At 37.2% G+C, this 24,382-nt stretch overlaps 1 protein-coding gene across 8 annotated transcripts in view; it reads right to left on the bottom strand.

Moving 5' to 3' along the window:
- Nucleotides 1-663: 663 nt before the first annotated feature.
- The window catches only part of aff4 (AF4/FMR2 family, member 4), a 37,427-nt gene continuing 13,708 nt past the window's right edge, over nucleotides 664-24,382 (bottom strand). For 5 of the 8 annotated variants that reach the window (XM_059542277.1, XM_059542281.1, XM_059542276.1 and 2 more), the window contains 19 exons: nucleotides 22,147-22,800; nucleotides 20,181-20,222; nucleotides 19,786-19,875; nucleotides 19,474-19,504; nucleotides 19,328-19,391; nucleotides 18,469-18,561; nucleotides 16,402-16,549; nucleotides 14,142-14,987; nucleotides 13,391-13,470; nucleotides 12,757-12,949; nucleotides 11,629-11,717; nucleotides 11,194-11,257; nucleotides 11,054-11,104; nucleotides 9,955-10,091; nucleotides 9,800-9,871; nucleotides 8,076-8,169; nucleotides 7,651-7,694; nucleotides 6,785-7,002; nucleotides 664-3,130 (listed from right to left, as the gene is read on the bottom strand). In XM_059542277.1, coding sequence (XP_059398260.1) covers nucleotides 3,003-3,130; nucleotides 6,785-7,002; nucleotides 7,651-7,694; nucleotides 8,076-8,169; nucleotides 9,800-9,871; nucleotides 9,955-10,091; nucleotides 11,054-11,104; nucleotides 11,194-11,257; nucleotides 11,629-11,717; nucleotides 12,757-12,949; nucleotides 13,391-13,470; nucleotides 14,142-14,987; nucleotides 16,402-16,549; nucleotides 18,469-18,561; nucleotides 19,328-19,391; nucleotides 19,474-19,504; nucleotides 19,786-19,875; nucleotides 20,181-20,222; nucleotides 22,147-22,800 — 3,138 coding nt within the window. In that variant the 3' untranslated portion in view covers nucleotides 664-3,002. The remainder of the gene's footprint in view (nucleotides 3,131-6,784; nucleotides 7,003-7,650; nucleotides 7,695-8,075; nucleotides 8,170-9,799; nucleotides 9,872-9,954; nucleotides 10,092-11,053; nucleotides 11,105-11,193; nucleotides 11,258-11,628; nucleotides 11,718-12,756; nucleotides 12,950-13,390; nucleotides 13,471-14,141; nucleotides 14,988-16,401; nucleotides 16,550-18,468; nucleotides 18,562-19,327; nucleotides 19,392-19,473; nucleotides 19,505-19,785; nucleotides 19,876-20,180; nucleotides 20,223-22,146; nucleotides 22,801-24,382) is intronic. The other 3 variants (XM_059542278.1, XM_059542279.1, XM_059542280.1) reach the window with 3 other exon arrangements.

A 24,382-nucleotide genomic window follows, 5' to 3' on the forward strand; every position in this document is an offset into this window, starting at 1 on the left:
ATATGTATTGATAAAGTGCTATAAAAGAAACACAATGTCTTTTGGATGTTTTCTTTCCATTAGTCTTTAAAAAAAAAAAAAAAAAACACTAACAAAAAGCAAAAAATCTAAAAAGGTGCTTTTTGTCTGCAGTGTCTCCCCTTAAATAATTGCAAAACATTATCATATTTTCCTAAGAGTGCAAAATTTGAACACACGTTCATCAAGCAGAAGGAGTATTTATGATCAAACATTTGATATCTCTGTAATGCCCAGAATCCATCCAGACTTGACACTGAGGCATGAAGGGTCAGAGAAATTCACTAAAATATAATGACCTTCGGCGACAAAAAGTAATGAAAAAGTAACATTATGCATTACTTTCCATGAAAAGTAACGGACACAATTTACTTTTTTCTGGAGTAATGCAATATTGCAATGCATTGCTTTTAAAAGTAAGTTTCCCCAACACTGGTAGAATTAGTTCCAGCACTGCTCTAAACCTCTTTTGTCACATAACAGAATCATTAAAGTGAGCTGTGAAAAGGTGATTAAAATGCTGAAACACTTCTTTCACCATCTGGCCCAACTTTAGGCATCAAATTCATAGTGAGCTCCTCTTCACACCAATCCTCAAAAACACCTTTAAAGAAAGAAAAGAAATTCAGAACTCTTTAATCATATATATATATTTTATTCTCAATACAGCAAAATACAAAGATGATTCGCAACAGACTCAGAAAATCCATTAGTAATACTCACTTCACCAAAAAAAAAAAAAAAGTGTTTAAATTACAAGTTATTACAAGTTTGGATAACCAAGGCTCATAAGAGTACCTTTAAAATCATAGATCATATTGCATCCATAAATGAATATATATATGTAGATTTCATCTCGTCAATACTTTTAAAACTAAATTGATTTTATACTGCTTGCTTTGAGATCACTCTAAAATGAGTCCTACACACAGACATCTAGAACCGCTCAAAACAATGATGCTCCTCTCTTCAGACAGCAGTCCGATGTCAATAATGGCAGATCTTTCTTCTAGTCAACTGCATTTAGCCCATGTCAACCTGACCAACATCACCTGAATGACAGAAAGCCATGTTCATATAGCACTGGAAATCTGAACATAACTGTACGGACATCACTAACATACAGTGTTCTGTTGAGAGAAAAAGAAAATGTGCATTTAATATATTCACATTCTATTTACAATTAATACAAATGTTAAATCGTTGTAAAAAAAAAAAATTTACCCTAAAAGAGATTTTCTATGTACATCTGTACAAGCTTAGTATTTAAATAGAAACATGCGAGTGTTATTTTTCAAAAGGACGAGAAAAAAAAAAGAAAAAAAAAAAGACACTCTCACCCTGGGTACAGTTATGATCACAGATAATTAAACATGGAGTTAAATCAATCAGTCAGTCTAATCCTCTAAAAGCACGATCATGAATTCTAGTAGAAAAGATTAAAATGGTAAAAACAGAAGAAAAAAAAGGACAGCACAACAACTTCATGTCAGGAGAAGGGAAAATCATTTGAACAACCCATGTTCATATGCAGTTGCTTTCTTATGATGAATCTGGTACATAAATCAAATTAGTGCATGGATTCATTTACATAAAAGCACAATTAACAGACCTCACCCCATAACAGAATGCATTTACTGCCTCTCTAAATCAAAATGATGGATTCTGAAAGGTAGCGAGCACATTTAGTGATGCATGTAGTCGCCTGACTTCAAATACGTTTAACCTCTAAAAGTTTGTTTTAACAGATGTAAATTTCAATTGGCAGGAGTCCTCGTTAGCTACTCCACAAACGAGCAAGAAAAACATCTGCATAGACAGAAGAAACAGTTTAGAGGAAAGATTCTAGTGCAAGAGACGCCAAGTTTCCAGCATTTCGTATCCGGTGGATTGACTTTTCACTTTACCACCTTCCTCTTCTCGGTGCTAAACGCTGCTAAGTTTTGATCTGATGAACTGCGTGTATGGATTGCAGGCCAGTCTGTGCTAATATGTACATATATAAACTGCTATTCTCAACAGCACACATAAATATATCACCACTCGACTGCAAGAACTTTTCAAAGAACTGCAACACACAGGTGACTGTGACACTATAAAGGCAACCTCAAGACTCACATTAAATATTTAAATATGATATTTTCATATACAATAGAAATACGTCTCTTATCTCGTATTGCAACCCTGTTTCCATGCCCAAGAGTGAAAAAACGCAACTTGGAACAATTTGCCATTATCTAAATAAAATCTATATTAGGCTGAGCCACGGTAATAAAATACTCCTGCGTTTAATACCAGAAAATCAATAGTGAGAAAGTGACACCTATGTGAATGAGCGCTACATTTCGACTAAAAATCTTGGCCTGGGAGTTTGTGGTAGTGATGTATACAAATAAGACAGGCTTTAAACATGACTGGCGTCTGTGGATGAGCCAGGCCAAAAAACTAAATAAGAGATTAGGAATAATGCCTTGATATGGTGCCCAACAGTCTTTTAGTCTGGCACTGCTTTCATTATCTGCCGAGTGCATGATGTTCTTTCAGCTTCAAACCTTTCTAGATGTGTATTTCAAGATGGTTAGTTTCCTGTATATCTAATACAAGGCACGATAAAATGATAAAAAAAAGAAAACCTCAATCTTAAAAGCACCTTTGGTTAAAAGGAGGTACTCTGGTTGAAATAAAAAGCTATAAACATCCAATTATTATTCTTGTTTGCTTACAGCTAGCAGAAAATTATCAAAAAAGACAGGCAAAGTAAGAAACCAGGCTTTTCTTTTTTGCTAAACAAGCCGGTGATATGAGCAGGACGATGCAGTGAACGCTCTGACAGATGTCCGGTTTGGCCGCCTCCCCTCTCATGAATATTCATAGGGTCTGTGGTGGAGGGGCGGGGCACTGAGTGCTTCCTTTTTTGGCAAGCTGGTGTAGAAATGAACACAGTGTCACAGGGATGTCTGAGGCAGATCGAGGCATAGATGGCTCTACTGAATGAGCTTGGCGTCCAGTCGTAGCCAGTGCAAGCCCTGCCGTGTGAACCGCACCAGCTCAGTCATGCTGCTGGTGTTGAAGATGAGCGGGCCCATAACCTTGTCCAGTTCAGAGAAGAACTCTGCAGGAAAGACCAAAAGAAGAAGTCAGACTTGACAGTCCTTTAACAGGTGCTCACATGAGGATTCATGCAAGCAGAAAAAAAAAGGACATTAACAAAACATCTTGCGTTTCTGCTGGGAAGAAACTGATCAGTATTCAGCAGGAAACACATGACAAGACGAGCAGGAACAGACCCTGAGCTTTTCACAATATACACTGTTTTTACAGAAAGTCGTATTGTCAAATGTTTACAGTATTTTAATGTCTTCATGCCTTAGTCACATTTATTTTGAATTGGTTTTGTTTCACAATCCCCTCCAGGGTGTGGTTATCCCTATTGCTTGTACACTTTTTTTCTACCACATCTTTTCCTTTCCTTCGCCTCTCTATTAATGTGCTTGGACACAGAGCTCTGTGAACAGCCAGCCTCTTTTGCAATGACTTTTTGTGTCTTGCCCTCCTTGTGCAAGGCGTCAATGGTCGTCTTTTGGACAACTGTCAAGTCAGCAGTCTTCCCCATGATTGTGTAGCCTACAGAACTCTGTGTGTGTGTGTGTGTGTGTGTGTGTGTTTACTTTTTATTCATCTATGCATCTAAAAATTCTGAACAAATTTAATTAATAAATAACAGGTTCCAAAAAATATTAATCAGCACAGTATTTTCCAACATTGATAATAAATCCTCATATCAGAATGATTTCTGAAGATCATGTGACACTGATAATACAGCTGCACATCACAGGAATAAATTATATTTTAAAGTACATTCAAATAGAAAACCAGCATTTTCAAATGGCAACAATATTTCACAATATCACTGTTTTTTCTGTTTTTGATCACATAAATGCAGCCTTGATGAGAAATGCAGAAGAGGCTTCTATAAAAAAAACACATTAAAAAAATCATTCTGATGCCAAACGTTTGTATGGCAGTGTACTTCCAACTTTTCATAAAAAGCTTGGCATTAATAATTACATTTTGTGACGAAATTTAAAATAAAACAAACAGCTATCATTAAGAAAATATTTATTTACATGTGTGTACTGTATGTATGTTTGGGTAAAGTATCAGGGTTTCTGCAGGGTTTAATCAGTCAAATTTAAGACTTTTAAAGACCTTTTTATGGCTATTAGGATTTGAATTTATGACCTACACGAATTACGATAAAAAACTTCAGTCATTAAAATTTCTTTCAAATGTCTTTTTATTATTGACTTTCATTGAAAGTAACAAGTTGTATTATTTAAAGAGTTATTCTATTATTTTTTAAGATTAAGAAACTGAAGCCTTCGCCTTCTTTTTCTTGAGTTTCAAGAACACAGGAACACATAACAATTGTAACATTGTAAAGTAACATTGTAAATTAACTTTTATTAATATTTTATGGCATTACTTTCCAAAATAAGAAGTGTTATTGGTGTTTGGTCACAGTATTCAACACCCACAGGCAGAGCGTAGCTGGGGTCAGCAGGGCCCCAGTGAAGGTTGTAACAGTGGGCCCTGTTTGAAATTGTTTAGTTTGTATGTTCGTTCATTTTTATTTATTTTTGCTATTTACACAATGTTAATGTTTTTTTTTCAAGTTTGTAGGTGTACAGGTACAGAAACCGAATAATCGAATGTAAAACAGCACTGGATAGTCTTCAATGTAAAAATTAAATATACAATCAAACCAAAATGTATTCAGACACCTTCAACATTTCTCACATTATTAGTTTATTTGCTATTGCTTCTAAAATGGTTATTAAATATGACAAGAACTTAGAGTTAAACTGTGTCAGAACAAATTCCTCTTCATGTCAGAACTTTGAGAGAAATGTATGTAATGGATTACAATCAACCAAAACTACAGACTACTGTTATTATGACAATATTTACACAACTATCAATACTTTGTTGACCAATTACCAAGCAATACTTCATTTTGTTCAGACTGTGGTGTGAAAAGGTTGCATTAGCAATTCAGAAAAAAACACATTAGCAATGCATGGTGCTTTATAAGGTGCTGAATAATTTTTGTTCCCAACGATAGATAAAACATTTATATCTATCTATTTCACTAGTAGTTCACTGTATGAAGATTCTTTGGGTATAATATGTCAGTTTGCTTATACTCACTTACAATAATAGGGGCGGCAGTGGCTCAGTGGTTCATGTAGGTTGTCTACAAACCGGAAGGTTGGTGGTTCGATCCCGGCTCCACCTGACCAAGTGTCGAGGTGTCCTTGAGCAAGACACCTAACCCCAGCTGCTCCCGACGAGCTGGATGGCGCCTTGAATGGCTGACACCGCAGTCGGTGTGTGAATGTGTGTGTGAATGGGTGAATGTGAGGCAAATTGTAAAGCGCTTTGGATGGCCATGTGGTCTGTTGAAAGCGCTATATAAATGCAGTCCATTTACATAAATGCATTAGTGTCCTGTACCTACTAGTAAAATATGTATATCAAAAATTATATCTGGAGTCTGGATAATTTTTGGTAATAAACTCTTGTTAAAACTACAAGTAATGCAGTCAAGAGCAGTGAGTGTTTTTCTTTCATTTTCTTGGATTAACATTACAGCAGCTAGTAGCTAAATTAGGCGCGGTCACTTTAAGAGACGATGAACGCATCTTTTCCTCAACTGTTTACTTTCACTTAAGAAATAACTGACAAATAACTGAAAAAATAAAAGTTTTTAAGCATACTTTCCAAGGCGGGTATTTTGACATATTTTGTATGTATTTGCCGGCACAAGAGCAAAAAGAAGCAAATTCGGTGTACAAGCGTTTTGAGACACCTTTCTCTGCGTGAGTCCTGAACACCGTGGTACTGAATTGGGCTCTTTCACATCCTTTTGTTTGTTCAAAACTGCGATTCGTATTTGTTCGTTCATGTACAGGAGGGACTGTCCGTGATACGCGGCTCTCTCTCTCTCTCTCCGCACCGAACACAGCGCGCGAGTAACCAGCTACTCCGTTCAGCTTTTCCGGTCTTGTGTTTAGATCAGTCTATGGTTTGGATGCTTGATACCGATTGTTAGCGACGGGCTTGAGCCAGCTACTAAACGCACCGTATTCGAGCTATAGATCGTTAAGGGTACATTTTCCCATTGTGAAAGCCAGGATGATTTCAATTAATCTAAGCAGTGACTCAGTATGACACAGTATGTTCGGAGTTCGTGCGGGTTTCTGTGAAAGTCCTTCTGACAAGTCTGTATGCAGCCGCATGGACCTTGTAGTTCTGGAACGCTGTGATCCCAGTGTGATCCCACCCAGATTCCTCATACAGAACTACAACAGCCGAAACAAATGAATTCCATTGCCGCTGCAAGCGCAATTTGATGGAAGAACAAATTAATGGACTAGCATATCAATTTAAGACGTGGCAAAATGTTTTTTATGACCTTGTATGGAAAATACGGACGTTTTTATGACTTTCTAAGGCCTTAAGATCTTATTGTTAAATTTATGACTTTTTATGGCCCCGCGGAAACCCTGCTATATATCCAACTTGTAATCGATCAATACTGTAAGCAACTAATGCAACAGACAATGCAACGCTTTCTGTGAAAATCCCTGCTTGCTTAGAAACAGAGAGACTGAATAAACTTCAGAAAAGATGTGTGGAGTCACAAAAGCACCTCAGTACAGCTTCAGGAAGATTGGAAAGAGGCATAAGTAACAACACATACCTCTCTGCTCTTTGGCGAGCTGTTCGCCCTGCTCCCACACCTCGATGGCGTAGAGGAAGTTGGAGGTGACCTGGACGTAGCTGGCTGCCATCTGGTGGATGCGCTGTGGGATGGTGACGGAGGAGCTGGCGCTCTGGCTGGAGCTGCTGGAGGAGAAGCTGGCCCCACTGCCCGGAGACAGTTTAGGAGAGACCGGAGACGGCAGTCCCACAGTCTTACTGCAGGACACACAGGACAGAGTCACGATGCTATTCCACCGGAAGCGTTTAAGAAACTAACTACCAAGATAAACTACGAAAACTGTGTTTATTCAAATCTACAAGGTTTTACAAAGGAAAATTTAAGACTTAAAACGTAAAGAATGGATTGAATATGGAATTTACTTTTCATCATGTTTTCAGTGCAAATGTCTCAAGAGTTTATGATTAAAACAAGAACAAATCTCTGCTAATGGACTGAAAAAAAATTATTCAGATGGAAAAAAATTTTTAACAATAAAAACAACAAACAATTTTTGGATATTTTTTCCAATAATGCAAGGTTAAGATATTTAGAAATAAAAAAAAAATACAGAGGTATGTATATACACACACATACACACATACATATATATGTGTGTGTGTGTGTGTATGCATGTTTGCAATTTGCAAGGTATTAAAGTGGAATAAAGTTACCCATCGGTGTAAATATTTTTCACTTTTTTTCCCTTTCTTTTTTTTTTTTATGTGGTTGCTAGGTTGTTGCCATGTGGTTGCTAACGTGTTCTGAGTGTTGATACACACTGAGATGTGGTTGCCATGGTCACATTTCTATTAAATGAACACCATCTAAAATAAAATAATATAAACTTAACTAATGCAACTTACTTTGCTACTCCAGGAGACGGAGCTTGGGTATTACTCAACGAATTCTGGAAAAATACAAATTAAACCTTCGTTAACACATCTGGTGTATGTTATGATTTCGAGAAACACTAACAACAACTAAATGTCATATTTTTGTTCAATATAATGTATCTTTGCTAAATATAAAAGACAGTTAAGTAATAGCAATGTTTCTTATGAAGCAAATTTAGCATATTATTCTGATTTCTGAAGATCATGTGACTCTGAAGACTGGAGTAATGATGCTGAAAATACAGCTGTGCATCACAGGAATAAACAGCATTTAAAAAATACATTCAATCATTTAAACTGTAGTGTAGATATGACGATAGTTTCAGAAGAGGAATCTTGACATGCCAACCTTATAGTAGTGATATAAAAATAAAACAAACAGGACATCCCGTTACCTTCAAGTGTTCAGTGAGTGTTTTAGAGTATTTCAGAGCACTTTCTTTGCGTAGCTTGAAGAGCCTCAGATACAGGAGCGCTTGGCACCGGAGACTGCAGAGAGAGAGAGACGGATCCTCGGGTTAGATCTGACATCCACATCAACTCACAGTTAGAGTCAAACAAAGACAATGCTGACAATACATTTAAAGGAACAGGCTGACAAAAGTCAATATTTAGTCATCATTTACTGAGTTTCCTTAAAAGATATTTTGAAGAATGCGAGAAGCCAAGCAGTTGATGGTAGCCATTGACTTGCATAGTACAGAAAAAAAAAATATAACAGAAGTCATCAGGGACCAAAAGACTGTTTGCTTACCAGCGTTCTTTAAAATATCTTCTTTTGTGTTCAGCAGAACAAAGAGTGAGCATTCAAGTGTACTACGAGTGAACTATTCCTTTAGTAAAATAAAACATTACTCTTATTAAAGACTGTCAATGCATACTGTTCTCAAATAAACCACGAGTCAGTCTTTACAATTAGTAGGGATGTCCAGATCTGATCTCGTGATCGGAAATCGGCCCGATCGCGTGGTTTCAGACTCGATCGGAATCGGACGTTAGCTCCCGATCAGGACTCGGAGATATATATATTCTCTCATTATTTTTTAACACATCTTTAGTTATGCGGTGGCACAGAGTTAGACCCTTTTGACTCCACACAGAAACAGCGACGCGTGCGGCATGACATCACTTTGTTTTCAAGAGCTGGTGTGAATAAATATAGATTCAAACTCAAAGAGACATGATAGTTTGCGCATGACCCGATATTTCATTCGGACGCAGGATACAGCGAGATGAACATCACAGAGCGCTAAACTCTCATGCAGTGTGTGTTTCATTCATACTCGAAGCCGGAGCGCGCTCTCGCGCTGATATCAGGAAACTCCTAATATGGACAAAAGCGTCCAGCTATGCTGTGGTGCGCACAGGAAAACAGAAACTTATGCAAACACGAAGACGTTAATATACGATCACGACAATAAATTGTTCTTCAAGTCATCTCCAGCAGGTGATAAATAAAGTATGAACAATGCAGTGCTGATTGACATAGTATTTATTACAGTATAGAAACTATTCTGCATTATTATGTGATAAACAGTGTTTGTAGTATATAAACAAATCATTATTATTTGTTATTGTCCAGCATTTATAGATTTCTAAGCCAATTAAAAGCTAGAAAATAAGAGAAAAATTAAAGTTGCCTATACTACCAGTCAGAAGTTTTTGAACAGTAAGCTTGTTAAGGTTTTTTTGTTTTTTTTAAGAAGTCCCTTCTATTCACCAAGCCTGCATTTATTTGATCCAAAGTACAGCAAAACAGTAAAATGTTTTAAATATTTTCACTAGCCTATTTAAAATAGCTGTTTTATATTTGAATATATTTCAAAATGTAATTTATTGAAGATCCTGGATCTGTTTTTTCGCTCTTCTTTATTCTTTTTTTTTTATGTATTATAGAAGTATCGGATCGGGACTCGGTATCGGCAGATACTCAAAATCAAATGACTCGGACTCTAGGGCAAAAAAACCTGATCGGGACATCCCTATTTACAATGATTTAAAACTCAATCCATTAGTGCATTGTGTCCACATGATCGTCTCCTCATATTCTCTCTGGTGTTCATTCAGAGAGCAGTGGATGGGCTTGCTGTGAATGAAAACAGTTGTTTCTGGGACGTACCACAGCACCGCCAGCCTTTTGTCTGCAGAGGTTGCATCCGGAGCCATGTAGCTCTTCAGCTTCATAGTGTACCTGCACAAACACACGCGTGTCAGCAAACTCTGACAGCACAGTGAAGAGAGACAGATGCTGGAGGACATGTTCTGGCAGCTTACTTGATGAGTTCAACGGTCTCTGCGTACATGGGGAAGGGGGATTTGGCCTCCTGAGCGCTCTTCTCCAGGGCGTTTCCACACTCAATGAAAGACACCACAGCGTCCAGGTAATACACGGCCTTCTCAAACCGGTCCATCTGCGGAAAAGACGACGCACGTCAGAGTCAAAACTAACTCGATACAGACGCTTCCAAGCTCCACTCCACATGTTACGTCACGAAATGCGTGAGAATGCAAAGATGTGCTATAAAGGACAATCAGTCTTCTTTTATTCTCAGCTTTCATGCCTGCATTTATTTCTGACACAGATTTTTGACATATGGGTCAAAGACGGGACATCCCATTTTGGTGTCCCCATCAAATTAAATGTAAGCCTCGATGCATAGAAAGGATATTAAATTTAAAGTAAAGTATCTACTTCAATGCTTTAAACAACATGTCAAAAATATAGTGAAATAATGTTCTGTCTTCATTCAGCGCAACAGATAGATTTAAGTGAAAATTAAGCAATTATACTTATTGAAATATATGATCAACCTTTAGTTAGAGGAGCAACTCACTATTAACTATGACTTTTACCTCAATAAACTCCTAATTTGCTGTTTATTAATAGTTAGTAAGGTAGTTTTTAGTTTAGGTATGAGGAAGGATTAAGAGATCTAAAATGTGTTCATGAACAATAATGCATTAATATGTACACTAATAAACAGCCAATATGCTAGTAAAATGCATTCTAATAATCAATAGTGAACAGTGAGAATTTAGTGTTTTCATATATAAAAGAAAAAGTGATCGCACTTAATGCTTTTCTATTTTAAATAACAAAATCATGTGGCAAATACTGGTAAAGATGTAAATTACTGTTAATTAGTATTTTAGGGGCTGCACTGGGAGTCTATTAATGTCATCGAATGTCTTATTTGAAATATGCCTGACAAGAATTTTTTTGGTATGTGAACTATTGTTACACTGAATGACATTATAGTGGTTGTCTTCTGTAAATCATGATAAAAATGCATGCAAAAAAATAATAATTAAGGTTGCATTAAACATTTGTTTTGATGCTTGAAACCCCTTCAGAGTAAGAAACAGAACTGACCCATGTGCTTCGTGTGAGGAGAGCACCTGTTGTGTCGCTCTCAATGTTGAACTAAGACAAAAGGTCAGGGGTCACAGATATATCATGCAGATTATCTGACACGCACATCGAGAACCGTAGGCCAGTAAACAAAGCCTCACCAGAGCATCTGCATTGTGTTTCAGTTTCTTCGCTTCTTGAAGGTAATGATCAGCCGAATGAACCCTGCAATCAGATGAAGGACTGGCTGTTACTTCACATCATATGTTCAAAAACTACAACACCGTGTCAAAAAATAAAGATGGAAGAAATGCACAACAAAATAATAAATGAATATAGTCACAGCCTATGATGCTGGAATCCCCCACTATGTGTCGCCAGATTTTAGACCAATGAGATTTCACCATGCATTGAAAAAAACGAGTTTAAATGAGTTTTAAGGTGTGGCTTCTCAGTGTGACATAAAAAAAAAACATCTCAGTAATAGGCCATTAACTTGCATTAACATGAAAGCTTTTAACTCACAATCACACAGTGTAAAAGGATCTTAAGGAATAAATTAAAGCAATTGTTCAGACAAAAGATGAACATCATACCGGTCCTCAAACAGGAGTTTGGATCTAGATTTAGAGCCATCGGAGAGAGGCGGCACTGCAATGGGATTCTCCGTTTTAGAGCTTTTCTCCTGAAAAACAAAACAAAAAAAACATGTCTTGACAAATGTCTAAGGATTCTTAAATCAAGATATATTTATAATGCCATAAGAAGTCTAGTTTTCTGAGAAACTGATCAAGACGAAGTGAATCTGTGACTGAAACGAGAACAAACATCTGCCAACAAACATCTCCATTCAAAGAGAAAACAAGTTTTCATTCCCAGCTGACAGAGGTGTAAAGCTTAAACACTTTCATTCAGTTAAATCTTGCACCTCAAGTTAACGTGTAGATTGGAAAACAAAAAAACGTTGCCCTTTTTTGGCAATGCATGCAATATTTAATAACATGACTATGAATTAAAGACTTTCTGTTTTGAATTAAGGGTTTTGCAGAAACCCTCGCTATAGGAAAACAAAGTCTAAAAGGCACGTAAAAAAGGCATGTGGGTCAAAGACGAAAAAGTGCTTAAGCATAAATAAATAAAAAAGTGTAATACTGCTTTAAACTGTTGTAGCCCCCTGTATTTTTTACTAATTTTAAACACAATAAAATTAAGTATGCTCCATTATTCTTTTAGATATTTTAATATGTACACGTCAGAATAAGCATGTTGTTAGAATTGTTGCATAAATGTTGTGTCACACTGAATGACAATGTAACATTATTTCAACCAAATTTTGACATTATTCTCAAAAAACTTATTTGAAACCTTAAAAGTAGACATTTTACTTCCATTTAATGTGCTTTCTATGGACACAAAATCACTTTTGTACATTTCTTTTGATGCAGACATCTTAACGTCTTTGACCCATGTACATAGACACACAAAAATATGATGAAAAGGTGGCGTACATGCATTTATGTAAAACATAAAACTATGCACGTATTAAAAATACGAAATTTTCCTTGCATTGAGGCTGACAGGACACAACTGTCAGTTTAGTATTGCATTCATACAGAAGTGTTGCAAAACCTCCAGACACTCCATACGTCACTGTACATACACAATACAGGATGTGTAGTGCAAAAGGTGGAGACAGTAAACACTGGCCCCAAGCACAAACACACCTTGGCATCCCTGCGTAAGGGCTTGTGGTGTTTGGAGCTGCTCTTGCTGTTGTCTTTGCTGTTGGGAACAGATGCGGAGGACTGGCTGAGCGTCCGTTTGCGGCCCTGGTGCTCTGATTTGGGCGTCCGCTGCAGCGTGATGGAAGGAGAGGGAGCAGACTCCTTCTCTTTGTCCTGAGCACGCTTAGATGAGCTAGAAAACATTTAACAGGATTAACAAACAGCTCGGAAGAACGTCAGTTATTTACACTGCTCTGAAGACTCTACTGATGGTCTGCGGTTCAAATTGGTGCAATATAAAATAGGCTTTCACTCTTATTATTTACATGCATATTACATTAGCGCATATATTTTTGTGGCCAGAAAGAATATGCCAATAACTACAATATAGCACAACGTCGTGAACTTTAATGCTTTTGTAGAATGAAAAGCCAGTGTATTAAATAAAATAAATACATTTTACATTTTCTTGGATGGACATTTCAGCGGTTTAAAGGCACAGATTTTCCAGTTGCTAGCTCATAAGCATATGCACATTTAGTTGAGATTTAAAATAATAATACAAAATATTTAAATAATGCATTTATATAAAGTTCACAGTGAAATTTGTTAGATGAAAGCAGAATGAACTCACTCTTTACTACTGGGTTTGTGTGATGACTTTTCATCCAGTTTGGACTTCTTACTGTCTGGTTTGAGACCCTCTTCATCATTCTGTGGGAGAAACAAGATTTAATAAAAAGATACACTATTATTCAAAAGTTTAGGATAAGTGTAATTTGTTTTTTTAATTGATACATTTATTCAGCAAGGGCAAATAAAGACATTTATAAAACAAATGCAGAATATATCTGTTTTAAATCAATTCTGTATTTTTTCCTATTCATCAAATATGGAGCATAACATCAGTTTTCAACGCTGATAATAATCAGAAATGTTTCTTGAGCAGCAAATCAGCATATTATAATGTTTTCTGAAGATCATGTGACACTGAAGACTGGAGGAATGATGCTGAAAATGCAGCTTTGATCACTGAAATAAATATCATTTTACAGTATATTCAAACAGAAAATAGATCTTTCAATTGCAATAAAATCTCACAACAGCAAATGTAGCCTTAGTGAGCATAAGAGACTTTCCTATGCTCCAAAATGTTGAACAATAATGTGCGTTCACAATTAAACCAAGCATACAACCAAAACCCATGCTCAGCATGCTTTAAGCAGTTGACCAATCACAACAGACTTGACAAGCTGACCAATCAGAGCAGAAGATGGGCTTTAACGAGATGGGAACTACAACAGAGCGTTTCAGGCAGATGGTGAAAGGAGGTGTTGTAGCAGTCTCTTTAAACATACCCCAAAAGAAAAACATCTTCCACCAACCTTGTGCTTTCTCTTCCCCTTGCTGGCTGCCTTTTCTCCCGGCTGTTTCTGGAAGTCTTTGCCCTCGGGAGGGGAGCTCCTCTCCACTTTCACCTCCGTTTCCTTGTAGACTCGACCAGGCACTCTGGACAGCAGATTGAGGTCGATCTGCACCAGCAGTCTGGACACCAGCCTCCCCTCTTGGTCACTCAGCGGGGAAAGCATGGGCGAGAACAGGGCGGACGGGTTCTCCGTGTACTGCTCTCTCGGCGTCTGCGAAGACGAGGGAACGCTTTCGTTTCCCTCCGAGTCCGACGATGTCAAGTCAGATTCGATGAACTCACGGGACTTTTTCTTGCGTTTGTCTGGTGCCGGCCGCGGAGAGGAGGTTTTGGGCTCCTTCTTGATGTTAGGTTTGCGGGGGCCTTTGTTGGGCGCACGGACTCTGAGGTGTGACGGGATCTCGGGCGAGGGTTCGGTCTCCACTTTGAGCCCACCCTTCGGCTCCTCAACCACGGGTGGCTTCTCTGGCTTTTTAGGCTGCTTCTTGCCCACCACGGCTCGCCGTCCGCCCTGACTTCCCCCCTCGCTCTGAGCCGGAGACTTCTGACTTCGCCTGTCTTGCCCCTTCTGGTTTGGCCGGAGGTCTCGCCCGGCAGACGGCGTCACGTCTTTTGAACCGGAGCCACTGTAGATCCTGCTGGAGCTGGCGTCTCGTCCTTCTTTCTTATACTTTGTTGGCGTCGTGCTGCGGTTCTCCACCGGAGAAGCAGGGGACAACTTGTTGACTTTCTTGAACCAGTTGTCCAGCTGCCATTTGTTAGCCGTGGGCTGTTCCCGCTGTGATGTCAAACAGGGAAACTTGCACTGAGTGCGACATCAAACTCAGTTTAGCATAAAGCCTAATTAGCATAAACTAATGGCCTAACAAAGTTGAGGGAAATATACATGCATGATATTGTTAGGATTGGGGAGTGAGAACCGGTTCTATATTTACAAGAAATGTAGATCCGATAAGAAACGCATTTCAATTCATATAGCTTGCGAATAACGAATTGAGTTCTCTTTCACATCGTCTTGCGCTTAAAAATACACAAATATTATGTAATTGCAATGCAATTCATTGCATATTAATGTTTATATTGTTATAATTTACAATGAATTTCCAAATTAGTGTAGAAACGACAAAGATGGTATATTTTAAATGTGTTTAATGGCTCCTTCTTATTAAGAAGCCTATTATTAATGAAGACCAGTATCATTGATACCAATACTGCTTCTGAGGTCTCATATAGATGAATCTTTATTCAAGCTACAAAAGTGAATCAGAGTGCAGAGCAGTGACTGATTCTCTTTTTCTGATTTCCATCAAGTTTCACTTTAGAAGAAGCACCGTCTCTTTAAAACCTGACGCAGATCTGACACACTTGTGGTTTTCTCTCTTTACCTTTACAGTCATTTAGGACTTTCCAACTCATTTAAGACTAGGTTTACGAGAGCACTCACCAAAAATGGGCATTTTGACAAAATGATGCGTTTTTGTTAGTGAAACAGAATTCAGTGCTGCATTAATTGTGTTATATACTTTTAACGTGTTAACTGATAGCAATAAAAAGGATTGTACAATTACCATATAAATTCTAGTTAAGACAAAACCAACTATTTTTTTTGTGAGCGTATCTTAAGTGAATGTTAACAGTTGAAAAAGAGGACACATGTGCATTCAGTCTTAAAGTGACAGCAGTCAATCAAAGAACAAACGTTAAGAAAAATCACTCACTGATCTTGACCGAATAAAAAAAGATTCTAACTTTAATGATTAATCTAAATTTTATTTATATTAAAAAAAAAAACTACAGTGTAATTTTACATTTGATTTCAATTTCTGTATTGTATTATTCGTGCTACTGCTAAATTGTTTACTAGTTCTTATATATTATTATTATACTGTCTGTCTACTTGTCTTTAATAATACTGACGATCTTTATTTGCATTCTTATTTTTGCTAAAACCAAAAGCAAAAGTTCCTTCCTGCTGCGCATCTTTTTTATTCTGCAAAAGCTGCAAAAGAATGCTTGCACAAACACAGAATAGATATGTTTGATATCTAAATGGTTTACCATATTGGAATCGAAACTGGTAAGAACTGGAACCGAAAAGCAGAATTGGAATCACTAGAATGATACCCAAACCTCCATACTGTATCATAATGGAGCAATCTTGCTCTGTAGTAAAGCGGAGTTGATCTGTGTGTGTGTGTGTGTGTGTGAAGGCGATTCACCTCGGGTGATGCAGGACGAGGGGGCTCGTTGTTCTCACTGTCTGTAGAGCTGTCCTCGCTCTCGCTGTCTGAACCAGAGCTGCTGTCCGAACCGCTGTGACTGCTGGTGTCTTCTCGATCAGCAGCCTCGCTGTTATTACTGTTGTTACTGGGGTAGACATACACAGTTATTACCTTCGTGTTGGCTACATCTTTCCTCATGCATTCACTACAACTTTGCAAAAGCACAAATCCAAGTATTTATCAAAAGATTCCATAATGAGCAATGTGCATCTCTTTACAACTTGTAAAGCCTAGTTTGGACATAAAGGGGCACTACATTACAACATACACACTACTATTTATAACTATGTTTGAGCTAAATATTTACTAAAGTGCATGAGCAGGAGTAATAAACTAGCAGACTGACTGAATTGTACCAATGAGCTCATGTTTCACTTCAATCTTTTATACACATATGATGTGATGATGACTCTACATTTTAAGAAAGAAAACATTATGTGAAAAATTACTTTGGTTAGGGGCTCTTCAACACAAACCCGATCTAATCAGCATGCCTAAAATCTGTAATAATAAATTAATATTTTTGCATTATTTTTTTTATCAGTATTTACGTATTGCGATTCATTTTAAATAGTTACTGAATGTTATTTGCATCATTATTTAGGGCTGTGAAAAATGTGTACATTTTCCGATTTAAAATAACGAACTCAATTCTTTTTTTAAAAGACATGCAGGTGTACAGTAATAAATTGCTGAAATAAGTCAAATTATTATTATAAATAAATATAAATAAGTAATATTATTATAAAGACCTATTACTCACATTAAAATACTTATTGACGCACTTAAAACTGATTTTTAGAAAATCCATCCACCAATAACAGAGGCTTCAGAATTGGTGAAACTTGCCTTCATTTATTAGTACTTAGTAAAAATAAGCTATTATATTTATATACATATATACTGTCACTATATACTATTGATTTTGCATAAAACAATTTTATCATGCAATTATAATTTCACATTGAATCTAATTAACATTAAAATGTGTGATTAATTAGTTAATGTTTTAACTGACAGAACTAATAGAAATTCTTAATGTTATTTAATGTGGAAATCAATGAAAGGAAATTTTTACCATTAGCTGCATGACGCAAAAGAAGATAAAAGTAAGGATACACTGAAATTTACAGCATGTTAACATAACTTCTGCTTGTGTTTGCTATCAGATCTTTGAGGTGAAACATCATATCTGACTAATACCACTAGGCATTTTGTTTAAGGCCTTAAGACCTACTTCCTACATTCTGCCTAAAGAACAAATGGTGCAACCAAATAAAGATACAAACTAGCTAGTAATTTAAGTCTCTAGCATGGACTTTAACTGAAGAGAGAACTTAAGAACGGCTGGGTCAAACCTAGCTTAGAGATTGTAAAGTGTGTGAAGGCTTTTGCAAAATTACTCAAGACAAGCTCAAGTAATGTCATAATCAAGAGACAGGTTTCAATGATTCCTCCTTGTACGTTTCTGAAAGACTACAGACTTTAATGTCCCAAAACACCAGCAATCAGTGAGATTCATTTTGACAGCGCCAAAAAGAATTGGATTTCACTTCCTTCACATATGTATAACACCATGGGGTAGCACTTTATTTTACAGTCCTGTTCCTCAGCTACATACTATGTACTTATTAAAGTAATTACAATAACTATGTAATAACTAGATACTAACCCTGAACCTACCCCTAAAGTTACCTTGTATTACCAGAGTTTTCTTAGATAAATACACTGTTAGTACATGCAAGTACACATACTGAAATATAAAGTGTAACCAACATCATAACATTTCAGATGAACTTGCCCCTAAATCCCACAAAATGTGGTTAGTTGCTTCACATGTTGGCAAGACTTTACCTTCCGGTCAAAACATGCATTTCTCGACCAGAACAAAATGCATTATGGTCCAGACAAAATTAGCATTACCTTAACCTAATTGTGCATGTTAAAATATTTCATTGTTGCCATATGCAATGGAATAGGAGTTGTGGTAAACTTGACAGTCACCTTGTTGAGGTGTTTCTGGAGGGGTTTTTAGCAGGGTCTTGCTCTCCGTCACTGTCTTCACTGCTGCTGAGCTTCAGATCTTCATGCAGTGTGCTGAAATAAGAGCAACGCAAAAGAGGATCAGTTGAGGCCGACTGCAGAGAACTAGAGGCGACGAAAGCCAACGGTGAATTTACCTTGTATAGAAATGAGTACAATGAAAATATCATAATGTATTGAACTTCTAAAGCTTTTTATCTTGTTCAAATTGGCACATCTCGGTATCTCAAACATCTGTTGTGCTAGTTTTTTTCCCACACATTAGCAGCAGTTTGCAATGCGTTTCATGTCTTCCCTCGAATGCTTTAAATCGCCAAATAGCATTTGAACCTCTATTCTACGATTAATACATTATAGGATATACTTTTCATTTGACTCATTTCTTTATAATACCACAAAATAAATGCACTTTATTTAGAGGCAGAATCTAAGGCATGCTACTCAATATAAATAAATTAAATGTGTTTTTTTTATTTTTTATTTAGTACTCCAGTTTGTAAAAACGCATTACCGGTGCACTAATAAACATTTACAATGAAAGTCAATGTGACAACCATTGTACTAACAACAGCTTTTACTACTGAGGGAGTCCAAAAATAATTTTCTGTAGTAACCGACAGATGTTGTTCATAGAGCTTAACCTGCATTATAATTGGAATATATCCTTAATACATAATACTAGGGCAGAAAAGAACAGGAAAGGCTCAAGACGTCTCCAGATCTAAAAGAAATGCTTGACTGAACGCTTCAAATAGTTTAAAAAGAAAAAGCTCCGGGGCTTCTTACACAACGAGTATGTTTCAGTTAATGGGTGACTCACTTCTGGTCGCTGTCGCTCGGTTTAGACGTGTGACTGGTGGACGCGCTCTTCCCTGAGAGTTTCTCTAAGAGGGGAAAATAATCATCAGCACACAAAATACATCACTGCAAAAGAGCCAGTCTCATTAAAAGATGTCTAGAACTTACTTTGTGCCCCAAAAGACGGGTGCTGGGCATCCTACAACAAAGATAACAGTGACACGTGCATTATAATCTGCACACTTTCTGAAACTATATCATTATTTGTTTGCAGAACCATCGAATGCAATGACATTCATAGACTTCGTGCAGATTACGGGTGTAAATGTTTTTTGCATGTTTTTAGTATTAATGCATGTAGGTATTATATTCTTTCTGAATGACTGATTGTTTTTATTAGATCTTCCAAACATGATAAGAATGGACCGAGGCGAGTGTGCTTCAGGTGTCCTGCTGCTCTGTGACCCTTTCATTTCTGACCTTAGAGGTGGAGAAGGGAAATTTGGATGGTTCGGTCTTGCAGGGCGTGTGAATGGCTGTTAGTGGAGGAGGCCAGACCTGAGTCATTTCCTGATGGAGAAACAAAAACGCAATCGAAAGAGCTCGAGTTAGAAACCAGAGATGAAGCTCGTTTTGAACAATCTTTTCCTTTAATGCTTTGACAACTCAATGGAGCCCTCTTTTACACATGACATTAACATGCATTTCATGGCTGATGTGTTATAGAGGAGTTGCATTTGCACCTTCATTCGGAGATCTTAGCGCCACTTTACATTTTACATATGTTTTGTAAGCAAGTGTCAGTAAAGATAACAATTTACATTTTTCAGTGAACTTTTCTTTCACTATTGACAGGCAATAAAATGTGTTCTTACCTTTAAAATTTCATCAACACAGCTGGCATCTCCCACTGGACCCTGCAGGAACGAGCGAAAGCATGCAGATCTTTGCTTACACAATCATCAATCACATATACAGGGCTGCTTGGGACCACAGGGTCAAGTAGAACTACATTTTTTAAGTTTTCAAACCCTCGAGTAGAGCAATAATAAACTTTAATACAATTATACAACTAACTCACCGCAACACCTAGCATGTACATAAATAAAAGTGTAAAATTGTCTTTGCTTATAATTATTTATAAACACATTCAGACTGACTTATAGCCTTTTATATACATTGCATTTATTATTAGGGGTGCAACGATAAATCGTTTTCTGAGCTAAGATTTTAATAGCACTGCATGCTTTAGAAACAGCCGTATTCTGCTTGCTTCCAGTTCTTTACACACAACCCACTTGAACCTAACATAAAAGGTTTGAAAAGGTTGAAGTGAGTTAAAAGATTGTTCACAGTGGGCTGTGCTTACATTAGTGGTCCACAGATAATGTTTTTTTGACAGCGGATGTCGATATCTTGGAAAGCAAGGGTTTGTATCGATTGTATTTATTTTAATGTTTAGGCGATCACCTGGATACACACACACTTCTCACAGCTGCATTCGACTAAGTTTGCAAAGTTTGTGAAATTACATTTTCATAAGTCATTCAGAGATTTGTTTAAATTATATAAATGCGTATTTGCTGAATGTTGACAGCAAACGAGTAAGTATTATAATGTTTGCCTTTCTATTACTAATAATAAAAAAAGCTAAATCGCTATAATACTTTTTGTATACATTTTAATTCCGTCGTTTAATCGTTCTATCTGATTATTAGACAGGCTTCTATCCGTATTAGACAGTATTGTTAACGATAACAGAAAACAAAAGGGAGAATGTGCGCACTGTGTGCTCAGGCGCCGTCAAAATAAAAGTCCCGCCTCGAATACATCGGCCAAAAAGAAAAAACTTATTGGGCGATGCCGATATTTGGAAAAATGCCACTTATCGGCCGATATATCGGGCATAGCAATATAGCAGTCAACTAGTTCACATTAATCTCACATCAAAAAAGCCACGGTGCAAGTACATTTAACCACTTACATGACAAGCATTTGAGTGTCCGGTTAAAAACTAGCCTAGAGCGCCATCTGCTGTTAAAAACTAAAGCTCAGAATCAATTCCAGAGAGAATCGCGAAGCATTCGGAAGATAGAATCAACCGATTTATTGTCGCACCCCTATTAATTATGCCTTATAATGCATTGTATGACCTCAAGAATATTTATGACCACTGTTAACATACTTTTAATTACTTCTATGATGCATTTTATGGTTACAATTATTTATGAAAATATATACTCCATTACAATGTACATTATAAATACCTTCAGAATGAATTATACATAAAGTGTCACCGAAATCACTTCGTAAGACTTTAGTTTAGGGACCAATTCTCACTATTAACTAGTTACTAATTAAAATGCATATTACTGGCATTCTGGCTGTTTATTAGTACGTATAAGGCACATTAATATTAATGGCTTATTCTGCATGACCATATTCTAGATCCCTTAATCCTTAAACCCCATAACTAAACTAAAAAAAACTTCCTTACTAACTATTATAAAGCAGCAATTTAGGAGTTTACTGAGTCAAAAGTCATAGTTAATAATTAGTTAATAGTGATAATTGGTCCCCAAACTAAAGTGCAACCAAAACCTTGTCTGAAGACAGTCAGTTCCTTTGAGATATACATTAAAAACTCCTTGAATTTGTGTGAATCACATGAATAATCTATTTCAATGTCAGAATGACAAATTTAGCAACAAGTTCAAAGTCCACTGTCGTTTACCGTTGAGCTCTGTTTTATGTCAGTGTATCAAGAGAAATTAATTAATTTCTTATGATGTCAATGCTTTCATTAATATTAGGGGAAAAAAGACAGCATGCATGACTTACATCGACTGGCTGCGTTGGGATCTTGAGCTTGGTGAGGGAAGCCTTGCCATTAGGCTTCATTTCTCCCACGGCACTGCTGTGCGACTGGCCACCGTACGACTCCGAGGAGGTCTTGGGTTCGGCTGTTTCCTGGCCGTCCATGGGCCGCACATAGGCGGTGGGTTTTTGGACCATGGAGCTCGTTTTGATGAGTGAGGGCGGGAAGCTCTGGCTGGGATGCTGTCCGCTGGAGAAGGAGTGGACTCTTGAGGGTGAGTCCCAGTTGGCTTCTCTGTCCCTGGGTGACTTGGTGCGGCTGCGCGGGTGTCCGCCGGAGCTCTTGGCCGGGCTGGATTTGTGCTCTGACCCGTGCTTGCTGGACTTCTTGCTGCTGCTGTATTCTCGCTCGTGCCGTTGACCGCCGCTGCGGCTGCCCTGCACGGACGGGCGCTTCTGCGAGGAGGAGGAAGTAGAGGAGGACGGGCAGGACGAGGAAGAGTTGCCGCCAACAGGAGTCCATTTACTGTTCTGACTCTGGCTGGATTTATCGTCCGAGGAGTTGGAGGCTTTGGGAATGAGCTTGGACATTGGGGGTTCACCGATGGTCTCCTTCATTTCGTCGTAATTTCCAAGCATGCTCTGGATGCGACTTGAGAGTTTATCTTCCTTGCAGGACTGTTGGGAGGAAAGGACAAGGTGAGAAAGACTGGAGATGAGTGAGAACAACAACTCAAACGCTTCAGGCAGACAGATCGCGTTTTTCAGGTTTGAAAATGCAAGGTGCACCACATTGCACTTTTCTGGGTGACTTTTTTTTAATTTAGAAAAGAGCAATGTGCTTTTTTTTGTGCGTGTTGTTAGGCAACCACTGAATCAGCTGTCCTGTCAGTCTGATCAAGGATTATAACGCAAGCGCTCTAAAATCTTTGGTTTGCTGTTAAGTAAACCATCATATAAGCAGAAACTTTAAGGCCGCCTCTCAATTCATTCGACTGGACAAAAAAACAAACAAACAAAAAAAAAAAACCTGAATGACTTTGGGTGCTTTTCTGCTCCGAGAGATCTTTTTTATTTCAACTTAAGGCATTCGGACTGTTTAAAGTCAAACTGGTGCCACTATAAAGTTCGCCAGCCCTCATTAAATTTACTGTATTAATACTAACTCTATTATTCTTGATATTTTGGCAGAAACATTGCATTATCACATATTATTATTCAGTTATTTTAGTGATGCACCGCAAATAAAAATTCTGGGCTGAAACTGGAAATCCTGGATGCACTTGGCTAAAAAACTAAAATAAATATTATTTACTCATCAATTCATTTAATCAACATTATTTAATCATTAACACTCAAATAAAGGCCAAGTTGTACAAACATTTAAATTGCACATAAGGCAGTATTTAATAATAGTATTTCTACAAATCTCAATGTACACAGATTTACTCAAACGTTCATTAAATAATGAAGGTAACAGTTTAGGTAAATGTATAATGAGTATGCAATAGCGCACATATTTAGCAAAATGCTGCTTTATAGAGCTATTTTTCTCTAGCTGACTATTGAGTGTACGGATATTGAATGCCTGTCCCGAGGTAAATGTGACTTTACATTACATGATCATCTATGAATCACTGAGACACAACATTTCAAACCAAAAATTGCTCTTTCGTTCACTAAACATTATTAAACTACAAAGAGGATGAATGAAATATAAATTACAACTATAGCAATTTCAGAATTGTTTTATTTTGTATTTAAAGTTTCTAAATGTTTTAGGCTACTGATTTGATCATAAAACTCAGTTAAAGTTACATCTAACCACGGTGGAGAAGATTCATACATGGTTTAATCTGTGCCTACCTTTTTCTTATTACAAACACTATAACACATTTGTAGAATCAAAAGGCTTTAAAATCTGTATCTAGCTTTAATTATTTTCTTCTGTGTCATTTCCTAGTGGATATTAGCATGAATATCCACTAAAATGTATATGATTTGAAACTGGAGTCAAAAAGATATCCGTAAACAATCCAAAATTATTATTTTTATCTGCTTGTTACACAGTGCTTGCATAAGTCTTGAAATATCAGAGATAGGAACATGGCCACTGTGGACATACCCCATTTGTTGTCTGATCCTTGCAACAAATAAACATGATTTAGAGATAATACTGAATCACATGACAAATAATACACAAGGATTCACTATTCCATGTCCTGTTTTAGATCTTGATGTGTACAGGAGCAGACTGTTA

The sequence above is a fragment of the Carassius carassius genome, chromosome 47, assembly GCF_963082965.1.
Source record: "Carassius carassius chromosome 47, fCarCar2.1, whole genome shotgun sequence".
Lineage (NCBI taxonomy): Eukaryota > Metazoa > Chordata > Actinopteri > Cypriniformes > Cyprinidae > Carassius > Carassius carassius.